The following is a 22,890-nucleotide window of genomic DNA, read 5'->3' on the forward strand; positions in this document are numbered from 1 at the left end:
AATTCGGCACTTTGGAAAATAAGTAAGTCCTATTGGATTTAATAGTGTCTTGCAAAACACAGTCTACAAAAATAGGCAAAGGTGTTTGGATTAACCAAATTTTGTTTTATTTTATTCACTTAAACAAATATTTACTGAACAGTTAATAAGCAGGCGTTGTAGTAGGTGCTATGAGTATAGTAAACAATGGTGAGCAAAGTGGCCCCGATGCCTCATCATCCTGGAACTTAACGTTCTAGAATGTGGGCGCTGGGGGGATTAATGGCTAGGGCAAGCCTCACAGCAAAATTGGGGTCCAGTGGCAGTAATTGGCTAAAGCCCTGCAGTGTCTCAGGATGTGTAGTATAGTAGCCACTGGGCATACGGTGCAAATTTGAGCAGTGCTAACCATTGCACTGCCGAGCCACAATCGCAGTATTTCTGCTGCTGAGGAACAAGGCACACTGTGCTCATTGGCCAGCGCATCAGAGAATGTGTCCTTTCTTACAGGCAGTTCTGTGGGAGTGAGAGTGTTGCTCTAGGGAGACTGGGGGGGACAGCTCGTGTGGCCTTAGGGGACACGGTTGCCTCCCTGGATGCTGCTGTGGGGTTAGTTATTGGGGTCCTTCATTCTACTTGGGGAAACTGAGGCTCAGACACACTCTGGTGCTTCCCCAGGTTCGTCTTCATTATGTCTCCAGTGAAGAAGCCTCCCATAATTGTTATTATTTTTTTAAGAGTTTATTTATTTATTAGACACATAGAGAGAGATCACAAGTAGGCAGAGAGGCAGGCAGAGAGAGAGGGGGAAGCACGCTCCCCGCTGAGCGGAGAGCCCGACGTGGGCTTGATCCCAGGACCCTGGGATCATGACCTGAGCCAAAGGCAGATGCTTAACCCATTGAGCCACCCAGGCGCCCACCCATAATTATTTTTTAAAAATTTTCTTCTTGAGGTAGGTGACTTCCTCTGCGGCGTGTTTTGTTAGTAAGACTGAAAGCAAACCTTTCAAAAAGAAAAGTTATACTGACGCTTGATATGCAAGCGGAAAAGTGCCCATCTTACCAGTGCGTAGCTTGATGCATTTCACAAGCAGGAATGGACCTGTTTGGAGAGCACCTGGACAAGGAAGCCGAGCATGTCATCCCCCAGGCGGCCTCTCTTCACCTGCCTCTGCCGAGGAGAAGCTCGCGTTTCCGGAAAGCATAGATGAGTGGTGCTGTGTATAGTCGTCCTACAGAGTGTATTATCTTCTCTCAAGTCTGAGAATGCCAGTTACCTCATAGCTCATTCTTTCTTTCTTTCTTTCTTTCTTTTTTTTTTTTTTTTAAATATCCTATTAATTTATTTGACAGAGATCCCAAATAGGCAGAGAGACAGGCAGAGACAGAGATGGGGGGAAGCAGGGTCCCTGCTGAGCAGAGAGCCCGAAGTGAGGCTCGATCCCAGGATCCTGAGATCATAACCCGAGCTGAAGGCAGAAGCTTAACCCACTGAGCCACCCAGGCATCCCATAGCTCATTCTTGAAAGGAGGTTTTAGAAAGTTACGATGAGGATTCTGGAGAGATGACAGAATGGGAAGCACCAGGACCCTGGCTCCCAAGCTAGACAGTTGCTCCGGCCGGAAGGTTCTATGAACTGTGCTGTGCCTTTGGAATCGGTTGGAGCTCTGCAGCTTGCAGGGGAAACCGTGGAGAATAAGTTTCCAGCTAATTCAGTCGACTTTATCTTTCAGCATGGTATCAGCGCCCGGTATCCCATTCCTGGATGAGCAGCAGGCAGCCTTGCACACACGGCGGGTGGGAATGAGCCAGAGTGGGCAGAGAGAACCCTGTCCAGGTACCAGGAGCTCTGCTGTGCTGCTTCTGGTCACGGAGGTGCAGACGCAGAGGGCCTCATGGTTGCTAGCCCCTCCCTCTCCAGCTGAAGTGACTTCCAGGGCATTTCCAGGCCAGCATCCTGCCTTCCATGAACTTTTTGCTCTGTGACTGTGTGTTCCCAAAGAAAGTCTCAGAAAAGACCTCGGAGGACCTAACTTGTACACCTCCGTTTGATCCCGGGCACAGAGATAGCCTCCGATGATCCCGCAGACAAAGACAGTAACAAAAAGCAGTAAGCCCTGGGAGAGGTGGGAGGAACCTGGTTTCCAGAGTTACCACACTATTAGATTCAGATGTCCAGTGTGCAGCAGCAGAATCCCAGGAGAAGCACGGGATAGGGAAGTCCAGCCCACTCAGGGAGGGAGCGTAACTGATCCATGGCTGTCTCTGAAGAGATGCAGCGGCAGACGTATCAGACGAAGACTTTACAACAGTCCTGAAGATGTGGCACATCTAGAGGAAGGTGTGCAGGAAGGTAAGAACGCAACGTGTGAACAAAACCGTAGCATCGGTAAAGAGCTGGAAAGCCCAAGAGACCGAAGGAAAGGTACAGTAGCCAGAATGAAAACCTCAGTCGTGGGGTTCGGAGGCAGAAAGAGGCGGTGGGAGAAGGAATCAGTGACCTTAAAGACAGGAAAATGGGGCGTCTGGAGGCTGAGGACCAGAGAGAGGAAAGATTGAAGAAAAGCGAACAGAGCCTCGAGCCCGTTGGATGCCATCAGTAGGTGCTTGTTGTGGGCGTCCCAGAGGGAGAAGAGAGAGACAGGAAGGGGCAAGAGAAAATTGAAGAAATATTATCTGAGAACAACAACTTTTTTAAAAAAAAGATTTTATTTATCTGACAGACATAGAGAGGGAGCACAAGCAGGGGGCGTGGCAGAGGGTGAAGCGGGGAGCCCGATGCGGGGCTGGATCCCAGGACCCTGGGACCATGACCTGAACCGAAGACAGATGCTTAACACTGAACCATCTGGGCGCCCCGCCCCCCGGCTGAGAACTTACACAGAGATGAGTACAAAGTGCAGGAAGCTCAGCAGACCCCAAGTAGGATGAATTTGAAGAGACCTGCACGGAGACGCATCGAAGCTCATCTTCAGAGGACAAAGCATGAGTCTAGAAAGCAGCGGAGCAGCAGGTCATCCACACCCACGGTCCTCTGAGATCATCTCTCGATTTCTCAGTCAGAAACTTTGGAGGCCGCAGACAGCCAGATATATTTAAAGTGCTAAACCAAAGAAGAAATTGTGAGTTAAGAATCCTATATCCAGCAAATATGTCCTTCCAGAATGAGGGAGAAACAAACATTCCCAGGGGAACAAAAGCTGAGGGAGACCCATGTACCCGCTCCAGCAAGACCTGAGGGAGACCCGTGCACCTGCAGGAGGTGCTCCAGTGAGACCCGAGGGCAGAAGGAAAGGGTCCTAGAGAAGGACTTGAAGCCGTTTCAAGAAGCAAAGATCTCAGTAAGGGGAAATTCCTGGCAGTTTTAATAGTTAATTTAACAATTTTAATGATGGCTCATAACTGTGCTTCCTGATTTCTTAATGATTGAAAAGATGAATTCATTTAAAGAAAAATTAAAAAATGTAGATCTAGTATCACTGCAACTTTGGTTTGTAACTCTAGATCTTGTTTTCTCTAACTTCTGAGACTAATGCCTTTGACAGAATTGTTAGCTTATGTTCTGGGCAGTCAGTGTATGAAGCTGTGATTTGTGATGTCAGCACCCAAAGAGGTGGCGACAGAATGTCAGGGGACAGAGTTTTGCATGTAAACAGGGCATAGGAAAACCAATAGCTCAATGACAGAGCAATGCCTCCTTATCAGCGATTACTTCAAATGGAAAGGGATTGCTGTCTCCAGGGCAAAGACAGAGATGGGCAGAACAGATCTCACTATGTGCTGTCTATGGAGACTCACTCGAGAGCTGAAGATACAAATGGGTTAAGAGTGGGAGGATGGAGAAAGGTCCCTCCATGCAGATAGTAACCCTTGGGTAGTAGAGAGCGGCTGTACTAATACCAGACAGAACGGAGTGCACATAAAGACGTTTTCAAGACAGCCAAGGATTTTGTGTATTAATAGAGGTCTCAGTACAGCATGAAGATATAATTAAACATTTGCACATCCAGTGACAGACCATCAAAATATTTGAAGCAAAAAGTGATAGAATTGAAGGGAGTAATAGCTCTACAGCTTTAGTTGGGAACCTTAATACCTACTCACAATAATGGCAGAACAACCAGTTGGAAGACGAGAAAGGAACAGAGGATTGAAACAACACAGTAACCCACCCTCATTGAACAGACACAGCGCTTCACCCTGGCACGCACGTTCTTCTCAAGTGTATACAGGACACTTTCCAGCGTGGATCCACCAGGTCCACAGATGAAGTCTGCATAGATGTCAGGAGACAGATGTCAGACAAAGTGAGCACAGTGGGAAGTAATTAGAAATCAATAGCATAAAACAAAAAATGTTTTTAAATTGTGGACACTAAACACAGATTTCTAACTAGTATATCAAAGAGGAAATCTCAAGAGAGTTAGAAAATAATTAGAGACAAATGAGAACAACAACACAATTTTACAACTTAAGGAACTAGAAGAAGAACAAATGAAACCCACAGCTGGCAAACAGAGGAAATAATAAAGTTTAGAGCAGAGATCAATGAGACAGAGTAGAAAAGCAGTACAGAACATCAACAAAACCAGAAGTGGGTTATTGGACAAGATCAACAACACTGACACACTTTTAGCTATGTTGACAAAAAAGGAGAGAGTACTCAAATCACTAAAATTGGATGTGGACATGGGACATTACTACCAATTCTACAGAAGTAAGAGGGATCATAATAGAGTACTATGAGTAATTGTATGCCAAAATATTGCTTAGCCGGATGGAAAGGACAAATCCCCAGGAACATAAAACCTACTAAGACTCAATCACATAGAAATGAGCAGTCTGAGTAAATCTGTAACTAGTAAGGAGACTGAATCTGTGATAAAGCATTTCCTGACAAGGAGGAACCCTGGTCCTGAAGACTTCACTGGTGACAAATGTTTCTGCTTCTCACACTTCTTCAACAACTGAAGGGAGGGAAAACTTCCTAACTCACTCTTGACGCTAGTACAACCCCGATAACCAAAGTTGGATGAAGGAAAGGAAACTATAGACCAACATCCTTTAGGACCATTGATGCAAAACTCCTCAGTGGTGTCAACGAGATGAAGGGGAAGATAAATGATGATCTCAGTTGACACAGAAAAAGCATTTGATCAAATTCCCTACCCCCTTATTTTGATTAAAAAAAAAAATGCTCTACCAAGTAGGTACCAACTAGGAGTAGATGGAAACCACCTCCACATGATAAAACCACACATGGACAACCCCCAGCAGTGTGAGACTGAGCTTTTCCTCTAAGATCAGGAATGAGAGAGGGAGGCCGCCATCACTGCTCCCATCCAGCCTCATACAGGAAGCCCCAGGCAGAGCAGCTGGGGAAGAAGAATCAATAAAAGTCATCTGAACTAGAAAGGAAGAGTTGAAATGATCTCTGTTGGCAGGTGATGTCATCTTGTGTAGAAAGTCCCAAAGATTTCACAAAAATCTGTTAAAGCTAATAATTAAATTCAGCCAAGGGAGGATACAAAGCCAACACACAAAAATCAGTTACATTTCTATAGACACTGAAGAGGAAATCACAAAAAACGTCCCACTTCCAGTAGCATCAAAAAGAATAAAACACTTAGGAATTAATCAAGGAGCAGAAAGACTCATACGATGAAAGTACAGAAGGTTGCTGCCAGAAATTAAAATAAACAAAAGCAAATGGAAACACATCCCATGTTCATGGATGGGACACCCAACTGTCCCATGTCAGTGACACCCAACGTGATGTGCAGACTGATTGCAGTGCCTGTCAACAAGCCAGTGACATTTTGCAGAAAAGGAAAAGCCCATCCTTCACATGGAATCTTAAGGGCTGGCGAAGAGCCAAGACAGTCTTAAGGAAGGAGAAACGAAACGGAACTCATGCTTGCTTCGGCAGCATGTACTGAACCAGAGGACTTACTGCTCCTGCCATCAAAGCCTACTGCAGAGCGACAGTGGTCAAAACAGTGTGGTGCTGGCATCCAGACACGCATCCAGACCTGTGAAATAGTCCAGAAACTGACCCTCAGGTGTGTGGTCAAGTGATTTTGGACCAGAGCGCCAAGAACACTCACCAGGTACAGGACGGTTTTTTCAGCACATAGTGTTGGGAAAGCTGGATGTTCACATGTGAAATATTGAAGTCAAACCCTTACCCAACACTATGGACAAGAGTTAAGGCAAAAATGGATCAGAGTCATCGTAAATATAAGCCCTAAAACAACAAAACACTTGGAAGAACACACCGGACAGAAGCTCCACGCATTTGGACATGCGGCGACTTCCGGGAGGTGATGCTTCAGAGAAGTCCACAAGAACAGAATGGGACAAACGGGACCATGTGGAAGGTAAACATTTTGGCCACAGAGGGCACTCTCCATGGCACAGAAAGGGCACCTGCAGAATGGGACACAGTGTTTGCCAACCATGTGTCTGACGAGGGATTAATATCCAGAGTATCCAGAGAGCTCCTGAAAGCCTGCCACGAAACCAATGTGATTTACAAATGGGCAAAGTACCTGAATGAACATTTCTCTGGAGGTGGTGTTTGCATGGGCAGTGAGCACCTGCAAGCCACAGTCCCCCCACGGTCCCCCCACCACTCACCCCGCTGCATGGCCACTGTCACGTGGAGTGAGACCAAGAGCATGTACTGGTTGAGGACGCTTCTACTGTGTCCCCACCTGAAATCCTGCTGTGTCCTCTGCTGCCCACCGGTGCCAACCCAGGCTCCCAGCCGTCTCTGCCCATGGACCACGATGCTCTCCTGCCCCTAGGTGATTCCTGCAGTTCAAGAGGCGGAACCTCTGGCCACGGGCCTCCTTGCCATTATCTGTAATCTGTCCGGTCCCATCAGGGCTGTGTCCCATCCCTAACGAGGCCAGGCCTCGACCTCCGTGGGTCTGAGGTTTACTCCCTGACCCCTGCTCACAGCTGCTCTCAGGGTTCCCTGCAGCCCGTTTTGGGCTTTTCTCCCTGTCTTGTCCCCTCCTTTAACTGCTGTATTTTCTTGGAGGGCATTTTGAATTCCTTGAAAAAATTCTTCTGATGTCTTTTCTCCACTTTAGATAAAATAATCTTTTATTGCTCGATGTTGCAGTTTGATGTGTGTGAATCATCTCTTGTGATTTCCTGTTTCTCTCCCTTGTTCCTCCTGTTGGTCTCCAGAGACCCCGTCAAAGGAGACTGTTTGAAACATCTGTTTATCTGCCTGACTATATGGAAATCATGAGAGGAATTAATCTGAAAATATCAGAATCTTTTCTCGATTCATAAGCTTTAAAAATGTAATTTTCATTTTGGATTAGATGATAGTTTTACTTGGATCAGAAGTCAGAACAATATAAAAGTGCACAATGGGGCAGCTGGGTGGCTTGGTCAGCCGAGCATCCAACTCTTTGTGTCAGCTCAGGTCATGATCTCAGGGTCCTGGAATCGAAACCCATGTTGGGCCCCACGCTCAGCACAGAGTCTTGCTTGTCCCCCTCCCTCTGTGCCTCTCTGTGCTCGCTAGCTCTCTGCCCTCAAATAAATAAATAAGTAATTTTTTAAAAAAGTAAAAATTATGTTTTAATTTTGAAACTGAACCAAGGAATTTACATTGACTTATGTTTTAAATAGTTTCTAAAAATCCAAGATTAATCAACATAAGTGTCATGAACTTATTTATATCTTATTTTCAGAAACTTCAGTAAATTCTTACAGGAGTATATTCTGGAGAAAATTGCTGTCCTGCATGTAGCTGTCGCTACTCTGTATTGTGTTTGGGTTTGGAAAACAGAAATTTTTGTAGGAAGAACTGAAGCCAGTCCCCACACTAAAAGTAAACTTGAGACTTTAGGAAGAGAGGTCTTAGCTTGTTGACAAAATCAATGTGTGTGTGCTTTCTTGCAGATTTGGAATGGAGAGACATGGACGCAGATGACTGTGAGTCCTGTGGAGGCAGCAGGACGGGGACCAGCTGGGTCGGGGGCAGGAAGGGGGGCGTGACTGGGGGGGGTGCATATTGTGAGCCGTTGGGAGAAGTTCCTGCCTTAGAAGAAGGAGCTGTGAGTTTAGCCTTCATTGTGTTGACCTCGGGCGCTGACTTGGTTGACTCGTCATATTCCTTTGCTTTTTTCAGATGGTGCAAATGAGGCTCAGGACAGTGACTTCCCAGCAGGTACGCATTTTCTCCGCTCCTGCTCCCTGTCCTGTCACAGGAGGACCAGCCCTGTGAGATTCCCTCTCGTCCCTGGCCCCATGCGCCACCCCGACCCCCCAGGGAGGAGATGGAGACTATCGTCTTTGCAGGGGCACATGCAGGACTCTGATTTTTGACGCATTCCCAGAGCGGGTGGGTTTCGGCAGCCCTGGCCTGTTCCCCGCGGGTCACTCACTGGGTGGGAGCACACGACAGGTTCCTTGGTCTGGCTCTTCCCCTTGTGTGTCACTGCCGCTGCTGAAAGGACGAAACCAGCTGTTCCTGTGTAGGTGGAGGAACCCATCATTCAGGCCACGCCCGTCATCCTGGCCACACCCGGAACTGGAGCAGTGGCGGGAAGGGTTTCCTTCTGCCCCCGGTGTCCCCGCACCGCTCCCATCTCTGCAGCAGGTTCCGCAGCCCTGCGCCGGGTGGCACGCGCTGCCCGCAGGGCCCTTGGGGAGGAGACTCCTGTGCCCAGCACTGGCTCCTGCTCGGGGGCTGTGCCCCACTGCTCATGCACCTGTGCCCCAGGGCCGGGTCCTGCTGTGGGGGGGAGGGCGTCCCGCGACTCCTCTCTGGTTTATGGGAGTGTGCACGCAGCTTCATAATGGAGACGATCCTGAACCTCCATGGGATTTGAATTTTAAACCACTCGTGTAGGTGACAGGGAGAGTGTACTAACTGTGCAGTGTGACCATGGCCAGAACGGGGATCCTGGGCGAAACCTAGTGCCCGTAGGAACTTGTACTGTGTGGACGATGCTGGAAGGCCTCCGATCACGGCTGCCACAACCGTTGCCACAGCAACACTGAAAACCACATGATGGGCTTCCGATTTGTTAAAGGGTTGTGTAGCTATGATTTCTCTGACTGGATTTAATAATAACTTACAGTTCCCTTTTAAAATCCTCCCAACTTATTTATAAAAAAGAAGAGAAGATTATCTAGAAAATCCAAGTGACTCAGGGACCGTGTCCCCTGTGGGACATTCCTGGTGACAGCGTGGGGAAACCCGCTGCCGGGTCTAGGATGTAGGGACAGGCCACGGGGTCACGGGAGGGGCGGGCATCCCACATGAGGGTGAACAGTTGCACACTGCATACGGTTACAATGAGCCTGGTGGAGCTGGTCTCACAGGCTCCAAGAGAACCCAGGCATGTAGACCTTTTCACAGCATCTCCCAATCCTTAAACACAGCCCCTAGGTGTCCTCTGCTCTCTCTTTTCTAACGTCTCCCGGGTCTGGCTGCTTTTGCCTCTGTTGGCCTCAGGCAGGCCCGGGGCACCCACACCCTGCTTTCTGAAGGATGCTGTCTCCTTCCCCACCTCCAGCCGGGGCGCGACGCACAGGGTGAGTGCTGACATCTTCTGTTCTTCCCACAGTGGAGAGGAGCAGGCTGCGGGAGATGTTGTCCCTTCTGGGCCTGGACACCTACCAGGCCCACAAGCTCAGCCTCCAGGACTTCTTGCAGATCAGCAGCGACAGCATGAAGAACCGGGCCCCTCAGGCCCCCAGGGACTTGCCCTGGAATTTCCTCAGGAAGCTGCAGGCTCTCAGCTCCGAAGCCCGGAGCACCACCATGGTGCTGGACGCGCCCCCGGATGCCAGGCCCGCAGAGAAGGAGAGCCAGATGGAGGAGGAGATCATCTACTGGGACGCGGCCGACGACCTCGCCGCCGACATCTACTCCTTCTCTGAGCTGCCAACGCCCGACACGCCTGTGAACCCCTTGGACCTTCTCTGTGCCCTTCTGCTGTCCTCAGACAGTTTCCTGCAACAAGAAATCGTGCACAAGATGTCCCTCTGTCAGTTTGCCCTCCCCCTTGTCCTGCCTGACTCGGAGAACCACTACCACACGTTTCTGCTGTGGGCCCTGAGGGGTGTCGTGCGGACATGGTGGGCGCAGCCCCCACGGGGGGTGGGCAGCCTTCCCGAAGACAGCGCAGTCCTGTCGCGGGCACCTGCTGTCGCCTTCGTGCGCATGGAGGTCAGCAGCAACTCCAAGTCCCAGCTCCTCAACGCTGTGCTGGGCCCAGGCCACAGGCCACGGGACTGCTTCTGGCACCGTGATCTGAACGTGGGCACCAACCCTCGGGAGATCGCAGACGGGCTGGTGGAGGTCTCCTGGTTTCTTCCCAGCGGCCGGGAGGACCTGGACGTTTTCCCGGAGCCCGTGGCCTTCCTGAACCTGCGGGGCGACATCGGGTCTCACTGGCTGCAGTTCAAGCTGTTGACTGAAGTGTCCTCCGCTGTGTTCATCTTGACGGACAACATCAGCAAGAAGGAGTACAAGCTGCTGTACTCCATGAAGGGGTCGGCCACGAAGTACTACTTCATCCTGAGCCCGTACCGCGGGAAGCGCAACGCCAATCTGCGGTTCCTCAACAGGCTCATCCCGGTGCTCAGGATGGACCACTCACACGTGCTGGTGAAGGTCAGCAGCACCGATGGCGCTGGCTTCGTGCGCAGGGTGCGCGCCATCGTGGCTCATGTGGCGCGGGCCCCCTGCCGGAGGCTGTCCGTGGAGGAGATGGCGCACGCGGCGCGCAAGCTTGGCTTGCGCGTGGATGAGGACTGCGAGGAGTGCCAGCGGGCGCGCGGCCGGGCGGAACGCATCACCCGGAGGGTCAAGGACGCGGACGCCTACCGCAGGGATGAGCTACGGCTGCAGGGCGACGCCTGGAGGAAGGCGGCCCAGGTGGAGAAGGAGCTGTGCCGGGCCCAGTGGGCCGGGGACCCCCCGGACAAGGAGCTGAGGCAGCGGCTGCTGGAGCTGCGGGCGCAGCAGCTCGGGCACGAGCCCGCCGGGGGCCTGCAGGAGTTCATCTCGGGCATCAGTGGCCCAGCCCCAGGCGAGAAGCTGTACTTCCTGAGGTGGATGGAGTGGGGGCTGGCCCGGGTGGCCCCGCCGAGGCCGCGGCAGCCACCGGAGACCATCCTTGCGCTGAGACCGAAGCACTGTGGGGCTACGGAGTCCAGCGAGCCCCTGGGCGTGGAGCACTTCCTGCGGGAGATGGGGCAGTTTTACGAGGCGGAGAGCTGCCTGGTGGAGGCGGGGAAGCTGCTGGCCGCGCAGAGGCGCTTCGCCCACTTCCCGGGCTTGGCCTCGGAGCTGCTGCTGAAGGGGCTGCCGGTGGAGCTGATCGATGGGAGCGCGCGGAGCACCCCGCTGCGCTGGGTCTCTGGGCTCCTCCGGGAGCTGCACGCGCGCCTGGAGCGGAGGCCGCGGCTGGTGGTCCTGTCGGCGCTGGGCCTGCCGGGCACGGGCAAGTCCACACTGCTCAACACCATGTTCGGGCTGCGCTTTGCCACGGGGCGGGGCCGGGGGCCTCGAGGGGCCTTCATGCAGCTCGTCTCGGTGGCCGAGAGCTTCAGCCAGGACCTGGGCTGCGACCACATCCTGGTGATAGACTCCGGGGGCCTGATTGGCGGGGCCCTGGCCTCGGCTGGGGAGCGGTTCGAGCAGGAGGCCTCCCTGGCCACGCAGCTCCTGGGGCTGAGCAATGTCACCGTGGTCAGCTTAGCCGAGACTAGGGACATACCGCCAGCCATTGTGCATGCATTTCTGAGGTTGGAGAAGACGGGGCGCGTGCCCAACTGTCAGTTCGTGTGCCAGAACCTTCATGATGCGTGTGCCCCAGGGCCCAGGCTGCGAGAGAGGAGGCCGCTCCTGGATCCGCCCGGTGAGGCGGGCAGGGCCTCGGTGCACATGGAGAGACCGGGTGGCAGCATGCGGACTCTGGCGGGCCTGGCCTTCTGTGACCCCGGAAAGCAGCATATTTGGCACATCCCAGGCCTGTGGCACGGGGTGCCTCCTATGGCCGCAGTAAGCCTGGCATACAGTGAGGCCATTTTTGAGTTAAAGCGATGCCTTCTGGAGAACATCCGGAACGGCCTGTCCAACCCCAACAAAAACATCCAGCAGCTCATTGAGCTTGTCAGGCGGCTCTGAGTGTCCGGGGGGAGGCCTGTTCCAGGGCCGGGGTCCTCATGGGGCCGTGCCCGGAGCCTGAACGGGGCTGGTGGCCCACCTGTGCGAGAAGGGAGAGAAGCAGAAGCTGGGAGCCTGGAGTTTCCTACACAGTGTTGAGGAAAGAGGTGACCTCACAGCCTGGGTCGGAGGTGCTCTCAGGAGCAGAGTGGCCCTTGGCGGGGGGGTGGGGGGGATGACGCAGCAGTGCTCTGTGTCCAGGCTCCCTCTCTGTGCCCCTGGAGCGCAGCCTAGACGTTGTCCCGAGGAAGCGGGGGCAGGCCTTTGGCGACTCCGTCCTGCCAGTTCGACTGCCCTGTCCCCCACGGCCATCTGTTTACACTGTCCCCCTGCAGCCATCTGTTTACACCTCCACCACACACCACACTCAGCCCAGCACTCCCTCCTGCCCAGCTCCTGAGTCTGCACCCCCCAGGCTGTGAGCTCCTTGAGGGGAGGGCTGTGTGTGACTCCACTCTGTCCCCTGGGGCCTGGCAAGGGGCCTGGCACACTGTAGGCACTTAATAAATGTTTGTTAAAAGAATGGAATGAATGAATGTGTAAATGATGGTGACGGGCAGGTTCCTCTCTCTGTTGATTTTCCTGTTTCCTCCAAGAGGATCACAGTGTCCAAGGAGGGGTGCAGGACGGAAGGTTGGGAATGGCAGACGCCTGGGGCTAAGGTCTCACAAATGCCCCACCCCCACCCCACTTCAAGCAGAGCACCGCCCTGCAGGTGTTCCTGGGAGCAGGACTCCGCATCTTCACAGTAATACTGGGCATGGCCTTGGCCATCCCACCGTGCAGACCAGAAGGGAGGCCTAGAGCAGTGAAGCCCCCACCCATATGCCTCTGGGGGCCGGGGGGGCTGATGGGCAGGCTGTGGCCATCAGCCTTGCCTTTGTCTGGCCCATGGCTCACCCCCAGACCCCTACAACTGCCGGGCCAAACCCAGCTGGCCCATGGCGTGCCCTTCAGGGCCAGGCTATCTTCCTGATGGCGTCCATGGCCTCTGGCCACATACGAGCTCCTCCCTGGATGCTGTGACTGAATACTGGCCGGTGCTGGCCTCACAGAGCCTGGGGGGCACCCCGCGGTCCCTGGAGCCCAACCCCAACTCTGCGAGGTCTGGAAACCTGGGGGCTCCTTCCATCTGTATGTTGTGGCTTTGGGGAAACCGGCCCTCCATGGTGATCAGGACCCTCTCCATAGTCCTGTCCCCTCTTTGCCAGACTCGGCGAGGCAGCCCTCTGGATGGGAGCCCTTTCTTGAGCCGTGAGCCCCTGGGCCGCTTTCCTGGAGCCCTGGGTCGCCACAGCTGCTGCTTCCCTGATGTTCAGAGTGTTGTTCCTGAGTCCTGGGAGCCTGGCTCAGGACGGACAAGATGCATGCTGAATGCAGTACGGGGCTCAGAAAACCTGACCTTCCACTGATGAAGCTGGGAAAACCTTCCTTCTGAGACACAGAAAGAATCTCTAACCCTTGGGCACCAGAAACTCCTCTCTTTGGGATCATTAAATCACACAGATTTTAAGATGTTGGTTCACCTGGAAATACCAAAGCCTCTCCTGCCTTCCCCCCTTCCCGCAGAGCCGGGGCTACCCAGTTGCTTCTCCAGCACCATGGGAGCATCGCCTGGGACTCTCACGGGCCCAAGGTTTGGGGAAAGCTCCCTTACGCTTGTTGAATGTCAATTCGCTTACAAACTGATGCAAGCTCTTCTTGAACCTGAACCAGGCAAGTCCTCCCTAGTGGCTCTGTCCGTCACCTGGAGACGAGGGTCAATCACCGAACTCCAGAGAATTATGTGTGGCCTCTTCCCTCCCTCTGTGGAAAAAGTCTGACGCTTTCAGAAGGACGCAGGACCCGGATGGGACTAACTGCCTCACCATCAGGAAAATCACTGTATGCGAAGTTGCATCCAGCATTTGCCGAAAGTGTTTAAACTTTTGGAAACAAACCCATCTAAAGACTGGGTGTAACAGAATCTGACCACGAGGGTGCTCTGGCAGGACAGAGTGGGGGTGGCAGTGGGGGACTTGCCGTCTGACTGAGTGGGAGCAGACCACCGCCGCTCGGGTGCAGGGACTGGAGAGGCTGCCCTGGTGCCTTGGAGAGCGTCCCTCGCGGAGTTCCCCTCACCCTGTTTTAGGCGATGGTCAGTCCCAGGAGGGCTCCTTCAGACCCTGAAGTCAGCGTTGCTCTGTGATTCCAATTTCCAGAAACCCAGGTCTTGCCTGAAGCAGACCCTGAGGTTCCAAACGCTCGGCATGAATTTGCCCTGCCCGTCCCCTCCCTATGGCCTGAGGGCCCTGCCTTGGGCCTGAAGACCTCAGGGGTTGATGATGCTTCTCGGGGGCACTGAGGGAAGAGGCCCAGGCCACCGATAGTGGAGCTGACCCGGGCTTGGACCTGCTGAAACTCCCCCTTCTTGCTGTGCCTCAGCAGAAGGAGAGCAGGGGCGGGGGAATGCAGGAATGGCATCCCTCTGGCTGCCTGTGCAAAAATGAGGGATAATTCAAGACTCAGTTCTAACTGGACTTCTTGGTGGTTTGGCTTAGTTCCCTGAATAGAGCTGATAGCCTCTGGGATTTTTTGGTGAATGGCTGTGGTCATCAGGAGAGAATGAATCACCAGGAGTACGAAGCATCAGATTTAGCAGAGGTTCACGAAATGCAAAACGTCAGCAGTTCTGAGTTAGGAGAATAAGGTTGTCTTGGCTAATCCTGCCTCCAACAGGAAGGCAGCCCTCTCTGGCTAAGGGATCCCTCCCTGAGGCTAGATTCTGGTGAGTTCCAAGGAAATACAGCACAGTCCAGGCTGGACTGCTTTCCGCAAATTCGGCTGGGCCCACAGTGTCCGACTCACGCAGGGTCGCACCCGCAGCCTGGCCAGCACTCCTTCATCTGAGACCGGTGCGCCCTGGAGCCGCGCTGGAACCTACTGGACTGTCTCCAAGAAGTCCAGACGAGCCCATACGTGCCCGCGGGCCCCTCCTCTGCCTTGTGGCCCAAGAGCAGCAGTAATGGACTAAGGCCAGGCCTCTTGGAGGTGGAGCTGCCGCAGTCTTATAGGACCAGTGGTAGAAAAGAGGCGTGAGGAGCAGCCAACAGCCCTCTCCCCAAGAAGGATCGCTACAAGTCAGGTTCTGGGAGTTGCCCACGTAAACCCATCAGTCCTGTCCTTGTGGTGGGGGCCCTCTGACTCTAAATGAGCAGAAGCCAGCATCGTGCAAGCATGAAGGCAACTCCAGCTCCTCCTGGTTATCATGGAGGGCAAAGAGGCTCACGTCAGTGAAGAAACAGGTGTGCTCCTCATCTTCCCACCATTCTGGCGTGGGAACCCCGTGGGCCCTTCATGTGGGTCTCTTGTTCCAACCTGTGGTCGCTCCGTCGCTAAGCCAGTCCTTAGCTTTTTGCATCCACCTCCAGAAACCCAGGCTATTCCCCCATCCCACAAGGTTCTAAATGCTCACCCTGAGACACAGGGGGTCCCCGGACAAGGAACATGCTTTGGAACAAGGAGGCTTGCTACCACTGGCTAGTTCTGTGACTCCAGGTGACTTGCTGAGCCTCCATTTTTTGTTCTGCAAAACTGCCTCCTTTACAGAGTTGAGGGGAGAAGCAAAGTGCATCATACACTAACAGGGCTGCCTGGGGGCTCAGTCGGTGAAGCGTCTGCCCTGGGCTCAGGTCCTGATCTCAGGATCCTGGGATGGGGCCCTGCATCCCGGTTCCTTGCTCAGCAGGGAGCCTGCTTCTCCCTCTGCCTCTGCTGCTCCCTCCCCCATTCTTGCTTTCTCTGTCTCCTTCTCTGGCCAAGCAAACAAAACCATGAACAAATGGAAATGACAGAAAAATGAAACATCCCATTAAACTGTTTCCACTGTGGTTTAAAACAACCTAACAATCCATACTAATGTTTAAGAAACGATTTTTCCTTTATTTTAATCACCGCAAACACACTTACATGCAACCTCCGCTCCCCCACCCCTCATCACAAAGGCACCAGCTGGAACCCCTTTTGCAACAAGGCAGGGCAGAAAGAGAGTTAGGTTAGCAGGCTGTTAGCCACTCGAAAGACCTAGGGCTGTCTGGATTTCCCTGGAGACACCTCAGACCTAAGGGAGAGAGACAGGAATGAAGACAAACCCAAATCTGCTGGTGGCATTTACCAAAGCGTTGAGGGTAGATCTGCTCGCGAGGCCATGCCTCCTGGGGCTCCAACAGAAGTTGAGTCACCTTTGCTGGAATGAGAGGTTCTTCCTTGCTCTCTTGAGGGGTCCTGTGAGTTCTTATATCTCTCCAAGAGGAGGTGCATGTCAGGCATGACAGGCAGGTTTGTTTTGTTTTGTTTTTTTAAACTCTAAACCCAACTTGGGACTCAAGCTCACCATCCTGAGATCAAGAGTCTGACTGGGCAGCCGGGCGCTCCTGGCTTTATTCTTTTTAAAGACACATTTATTAGCTGCTCACTCTGCTCTGCATTTTACAATGTAATTTTCACAACAACTGTCATTGTTCCCATTTTACAGATTAGAAAAACAAGCCTGGGAAGGTCCAGTCACTTGGCCGGAAGCTGTAATTCATATACCAGCTCCCATATTCCTCACCACTTATCTTAGAAAACTTATCAAATTATGAAATTATCAAACTTTAGGGAACCTTTAAAAAGAGAAAATACTATCAGTTTTAAAGGGTCCTTTGGGAAAAGTTGAGAGTTCTTACATTTGGAAACTGTTGTGATCTCACACTCCTTCTGCCCCCTTATCTGATATGCAGAACAGTTGGAGACCGTAAACATTTGGAAGTAAAACATTCTTAGTATTAGGAATATGTCTTACGGCATGAAGGATGCTGTCCCTTTATTAAGGATTTTCTGAGGACCTAGCTTCCAGTGGTCAGAGGAATCTTGACCATGGAAAATACAGTGGCCTGCAGTCAGGATCCGTGTCTTGGTCCCTCTCTGCACCCGCCTCCTGCTCCCTGGGACCTTGGGCAACTCACCAGCACCCCCCCACTTCCCCTCCACATAGATGACAATCCAGTCCTCCCTACCACCGGCAGCACAGACTTTGCAAGCAGTGTTAGGGTAGATGATGTAGGTCAAAACCAGCCCAGCCTTGGCAATTCCGTATCATTCAGCTGAACACAGCGATGAGAGCTATTTATCTGAACAGCCCTAGAGCTAGCAGAACTAATAAACCCATCTTATCGATTATGGAGCTGAGGCTCAGTTGTCCAAAGACTGTGACACCTGGGGCCGACTCCAGAGTCCATGCTTTTTCTGTTTCTGTGATGAGCTGTGAAGTAAGATACCCAGGGCTGGTACTTTTCCCTCCGACAATAATTACTGGATACCGATGACCACGACAAGCTTGGTTTGAGTATGAATTTCCCTATCATCCAGCCCTTTCTCTTACTTAAAAATTTCCTTCCCTAATGACCAGACACTAGGGTATGGTCCCATGGGAAATGAACTATTTCTCTGCCTAAGGCATCCTCAAAGAACTGGATGAAATTTTAACCAAACGAATTTCTTCTTTGTGGATAAAAGCCAGGTTCTGGGGCGCCTGGGGGTTTCAGTGGGTTAAGCCTCTGCCTTGGCTCAGGTCACGATCTCAGGGTCCTGGGATCCAGCCCCGCATTGGCTTCTCTGCTCAGCAGGGAGCCTGCTTCCCCGCCCCCCCCCCGCCCTCCCCCGCGTCTCTCTCTGCCTGCTTCTCTGCCTACTTGTGATCTCTGTCAAATAAACAAATAAAATTAAAAACAAAAAAACCAGGTTCGTTTGTTTTCTTTCCTTCTTAAAGACTTATTTTGAGGCAGAACTCAGCAGCCCGCTTTCTAGATGGTGGGAACGCGGTCCGCTCGCAGCTGAGCACCGAGGGTCCGGGTCCGGGATGGAGCTCAGCGGGCGCACGGAACCCACGCTGATCCGCTGTCTCCGTCGCTGCGAGCTCCCAGACAGCGAGACCTCATCTCTGCACCACCTGCATCCCGGACGTGAACCACCACACACCCCAACCGTGGCAGGTGGAGACGTGCACAGCTGGGGGCCCCGCTGCGCTGCGGGGGGGCGGGAAGGACCCGCTGCCTGCACCGCCTGGACGTGCACTGCACTACCTCTACCCACTGAGCCCACGGACCCACCCCAGCAGGCAAGCCCCGCCCACCCACCGGAGACCCCCGCCCACCCACTCGAGACTCCCGCCCACTGCGGACCCGCCCCGACTGACACTCCGCCCGCCGATGCCTCGCGGGGTTGAGTGGCCTCCTCCCGACAGAGGCTCTGCCCCGGCCTGGAGGCCCCACCCCTCCTCGGCCCCACCCCCGTAAGCGCCCAGCGCACCTGCGCCGGTTCTGATTTCGTCTAATCAGCCGCCGGGGTATCCTGGGGGTTGACCTTTGCCCCGAGGCCGCCCCGCCTCGTTTCCCCTCGCGGCGCCGCGGTACTTACTTCCGGCGCGCGGCGCCGGGCCCAAGATGGCGGCGGCCGTGTCCTGCCGGGTCCTCGGGCCCCGGGTGAGTGAGCGGGCGACGCTGCCGGGGGCCTGCGGTCTGCGGTGGGGGCCTCAGTGCCCTTCTCACGTCCCCTCCTCCCGCAGGTGCTGTCCTGGAGCCGAGAGCTGCCGTGCTTCTCGCGCGCCCTGCACACGTCTGCTGTTTGCGCCAAGGTAAGCGCGACGGGACCCGGGGGCGGGGGGCCTGGGGTCGGGCGGCCGGGGCTGGGGGGCCTGGGGGCGGAGGGTCGGGCGGCCGGGGGTCTGGGGGCGGAGGGTCCGGAGGTCCTGGGTCGGGCGGCCGGGGCCCTGGGGTTGGGGGGCCGGGGGTCGGGGAACCCAGGGACGGAGGGGCGCGGGACCCGAGGGCCCGGCAGCGGAGGGGCCTGAGGGCGGGAAACCGAGGGCCGGGGGCGCAGAGGTCGGAGGGCGCACCGCAGCTTGGGTCGGTGGGCGCGTAGCATCACGGCCCGTCTGTCCTCCTAGAACCGGGCGGCCCGAGTCAGAGTGGGCAAGGGGGACAAGCCGGTGACCTACGAGGAGGCGCACGCGCCGCACTACATAGCCCACCGCAAGGGCTGGCTGTCGCTGCACACAGGTGAGGGGTCGCGGTGCTGGGAGCCCCGCGGATGAAGTTCTGGGTCGTGGCGTCGCAGAGACATCCGGCAAACACGGGCGAGAGGCCCGGTTCAACTCTTGCTCATTTAAGGTTTTCATTCTCAGATTTCATATTCCCGCATCAGCACGCGACCAGGGCGGAGCCGCCGCCCACACGTGCCTCCCCCCTAGGGCACTGCTTCTCAGTTTCTGTCCGGGCTGTGAGTAGGTGTCTCTCCGAGGCGCATTAGTGCCGCTCGTCTGCAGTTTGTGCTCTTGTCATGACTTCTCTGCCTTAATGGAGCCTGCTGCTGACGTGGGACGCACAGGAAAGGTGTGACCTCCGTTGGGGAGAAGATACACATGTTAATAAGCTTCCTTCCCCGCGGGGTCTAATGCCGTGGGCCGAGAGTTCATGGTTAAGCCCTGATGTGTATTAAACAGGGGTCTTTAGGCAGAAACACGCAGGAAACAAGGTTATATACTGATGTGTTGACCAAACTGTCTTAGTCCAGGGCGAGCAGAAACCTAACCCCTTGAGTCCCCTAGGAGCGAGGGTTCAGTGTTCCTAACTCTTTGCTCTTGCTGACTTCATAGAACAGAACTACCGGGAACTAATGGGAATTGGCTGTCTTTCGTCCAGTATGAGGCTTCTCAGCTTGGGCGTTTTGAGATCTGTCTGTCTAGAGAACTCAAAATAATGGGTTCCTGTCCCCCACCCTTTCCAGGTTCTGGTTCTAGGGTCCGGGGCTGGGTGTGGAGACTCCAGAGGCATACTGCAGCAGGTGGAGGGGGGTTTCAGGGTCTGCACTGAGAATCCGCTGGCTGAGGCCATGGCCCTGGCTGGTGACAGAGCTCATGTCCCCAGTCTCAGAAGTAGCTGGTGGCCTCATCTCTCTGGGCCAAGGGGTGGTCAGTGCTTCTATAAATGGCCCAGAAAGAGTGGGAAGGGGCTAGACAGGAAAGGGTCATACGAATTTTATGCCCTGCTAAGGCCTCAGTCTTCCCTTCCCTAAAATCAGGGTAACTATGATAATACCGACTTCACAGGATTTGTGAATGCAGTGAAATAATGTATTTGAACTTTATTTATTTATTTAAAGATTTTTTTTGTTTATTTGACAGCGAGAGGGAGAGCACAAGCAGGGGGAGGAGCAGTAGAGAGAGAGGGAGAAGCAGGCTCTTGCTGAGCAGAGCCTGATGCGGGACTCGTTCCCAGGACCCCGGGATCACGACCTGAGCCAAAGGAAGTCACTCAACCAACTGAGCCACTCAAGTGCTGTGTATTTTGAACTTTACAGTGTATTCCTTTTATTCCACTTGTAGAAGAAGAGAGAAGCCAGGGTTGGGGTGGAATTGAGTAACAGGCTCCTGGAGTTTCTGCTGAGTCTTCGACGTCCCTTCTCCTTTCAGGTAACCTGGATGGGGAGGACCACGCTGCAGAGCGAACGGTGGAGGATGTTTTCCTCCGGAAGTTCATGCTGGGCACCTTCCCAGGGTGCCTGGCTGACCAGCTGGTCCTGAAGCGCCGGGCTAACCAGCTGGAGATCTGTGCCCTGGTCCTGAGGCAGCTGCCTGCACACAAGTTCTACTTCCTGGTCGGCTACAGTGAGACTTTGCTGTCCCACTTTTACAAATGTCCCGTCCGTCTGCACCTCCAGACTGTGCCCTCCAAGGTGGTGTATAAGTACATCTAAGACAGTCACCTTGTCTGCATCAGGCTCCAGCCTGCGAAGGACAGAGGCGTGTGGGAGAGGAGTGAAGCAAAGACGGGGAAGTACATCCCCTCACTGTCTGGAGGATTCCTTTCCGAAGCTGCTATTGAATAAATGGACCTTCCGTGTTGTCTTGCCTCTTCGTTTATCTTCCCTCCTTAGAGAAGAGCGCTAGGGCAGGGTTCCTTTGAGGGTGCTCCAGGGCTTCCCAAAGGCTGCCAGTTGTTTGAGGCTTGGGTAATAGCTATGGTGCAGTGAGTGTCTTGTCACTTTACCAGGAACTTTACCTGGAGCTCTTTTTCTCTCAAAGTGGAAAAATCCATTTTTAGTGATTATAAAATAATCAACATTAATTTTAAGAAATTTTAAACAGCATGGACATGCGTCAAATGAACCATGATGTTTTTTGTAATTCTTCCACAGAGAGAACTACTGTGGACAGTTTATAGCCAGATGCACTTTTCCCTCCAGAAATAAAATACCTTTATGGACACTCATCGCTTATTAAAAGCTTCAGTGAAGCACCTGCCCTGTGCCCCCCGTTCTGAGGGCTTGGAGTCCGTCCATGTACGAAACACTGTTCCGAGACCCCTGCCTTCATGACACTTAAGTCCCCATGGAGGTGGACAGGGAGGGTCAGGCAGGGCTGAGGATTCCAGGCAGGTGAGGGAGGTAGACCCACAGCTCGATGGGAGAGCGTTTCAGGAGGTGGTGTTTGTAAAAGCTGCATGTGGTGCTGGGCAGTGGGGCAGGGATTGGTGGCCAACTTCACTGTGACACTGACCGTGACCCTGTTAGATTTAACCCTGAACCTCAACCTCACACACTCTAATTCCAGCCCTGACCTTGACTTACTACCCTGATTGTACCCTAAGCTTTACCCTCACTCTAACAGACATGCTGTCCCAATTTCTGCCCACAGCTTGATCTTCCCTTGTCCTCACCCTTACCTGACAGTCTCCCCTGGACCCTCCCTGGATCATGTCTGACTGACTACATTCCTCATGTAACCCTGACTTTCACTTAGAACTTTACTCTGGAAATACCCTCATGCTGTCTGACCCGTAGCACGATGGTGACAACCTAATTCTAACATTGACCATGATCCTCCGCCAAAGTCTTATCATGACTTTGTCCATAAAACTGACAGTCCTTTAAATTTGACCCTAGCCCTGATCTTCTCTTACTGATAAACCAGACTCTGACCTTGACCCTTAAACCCAACTGTCACCCAGACTCTGTCCCCCACACAGATCTGAGCCTACTCTAAGATTTCATTTGTTTATTTGACAGTCGCAGTGAAAGGGAACATAAGCGGGGCAGTGGCAGCAGAGGGAGAAGCAGGCTTCCCGCTTACGCAGGGAGCCCAAGGCATGGCTCAATCCCAGGACGCTGGGACCATGACCTGAGCCGAAGGCAGACATTTAACAACTGAACCACCCAGGCACCCACCCTGAGTCAGACACTTAACCAAGTCACCCAGGCACCCCAGATCTGAGCCTCCTCTTATCTCTGATTCCAACACTCGGCAACCCTGGGTTGTTTGGACTGATTGTCATTCAGGCCTTGAGACAACCACACACTTCGCTGACAACACTCAACCTGACCCTGACCCTTCTGACCACTCTGGCAGTGACCCCGACCCTGGACTTATGTGAATTTGACTCTTACCCTCTTCTTGATTCTCACCTTAACACTGACCTTGACCCTTCCACCTGCAGTGATCTGACCGAACCTCAGCTGACTTGATCCTGTTCCTGACCCTCATGACCCTGCTCCAGTTACTGATCATGAAACTTCACCTAACCCCGACCTTAACCCTGAACCTTACTTGAATCCTTAACTGACAGAGGTGCTTCTCCTGTCCCAGACTGTGACCCTCGTGCACAGCCTTGCCTTGATAGTCACCC

The 22,890-nt window shown here is 53.5% G+C and overlaps 2 protein-coding genes across 9 annotated transcripts in view; both read left to right on the top strand.

Annotated features, from left to right (window-relative positions):
* Nucleotides 1–12,713, top strand: part of URGCP (upregulator of cell proliferation) — a 57,722-nt gene extending 45,009 nt beyond the window's left edge. For 7 of the 8 annotated variants that reach the window (XM_059170736.1, XM_059170743.1, XM_059170738.1 and 4 more), the window contains 3 exons: nucleotides 7,909–7,941; nucleotides 8,138–8,176; nucleotides 9,582–12,713. In XM_059170736.1, the coding sequence (XP_059026719.1) occupies nucleotides 7,909–7,941; nucleotides 8,138–8,176; nucleotides 9,582–12,151 (2,642 nt within the window). In that variant the 3' untranslated portion in view covers nucleotides 12,152–12,713. Of the gene's footprint in view, nucleotides 1–2,310; nucleotides 2,336–7,908; nucleotides 7,942–8,137; nucleotides 8,177–9,581 lie in introns of those variants that run through there. The other variant, XM_059170735.1, reaches the window with a different exon arrangement.
* A 5,829-nt stretch (nucleotides 12,714–18,542) lies between these two features.
* On the top strand, nucleotides 18,543–21,110 carry MRPS24 (mitochondrial ribosomal protein S24). Its single transcript, XM_059170744.1, has 4 exons — nucleotides 18,543–18,690; nucleotides 18,774–18,842; nucleotides 19,155–19,266; nucleotides 20,679–21,110. The coding sequence occupies exons 1-4, from the start codon at nucleotides 18,652–18,654 to the stop codon at nucleotides 20,960–20,962; spliced, it is 504 nt and encodes a 167-aa protein (XP_059026727.1). The 5' UTR covers nucleotides 18,543–18,651; the 3' UTR covers nucleotides 20,963–21,110.
* The last annotated feature ends 1,780 nt before the right edge of the window (nucleotides 21,111–22,890 follow it).

The sequence above is a fragment of the Mustela lutreola genome, chromosome 4 (assembly GCF_030435805.1).
Source record: "Mustela lutreola isolate mMusLut2 chromosome 4, mMusLut2.pri, whole genome shotgun sequence".
NCBI lineage: Eukaryota > Metazoa > Chordata > Mammalia > Carnivora > Mustelidae > Mustela > Mustela lutreola.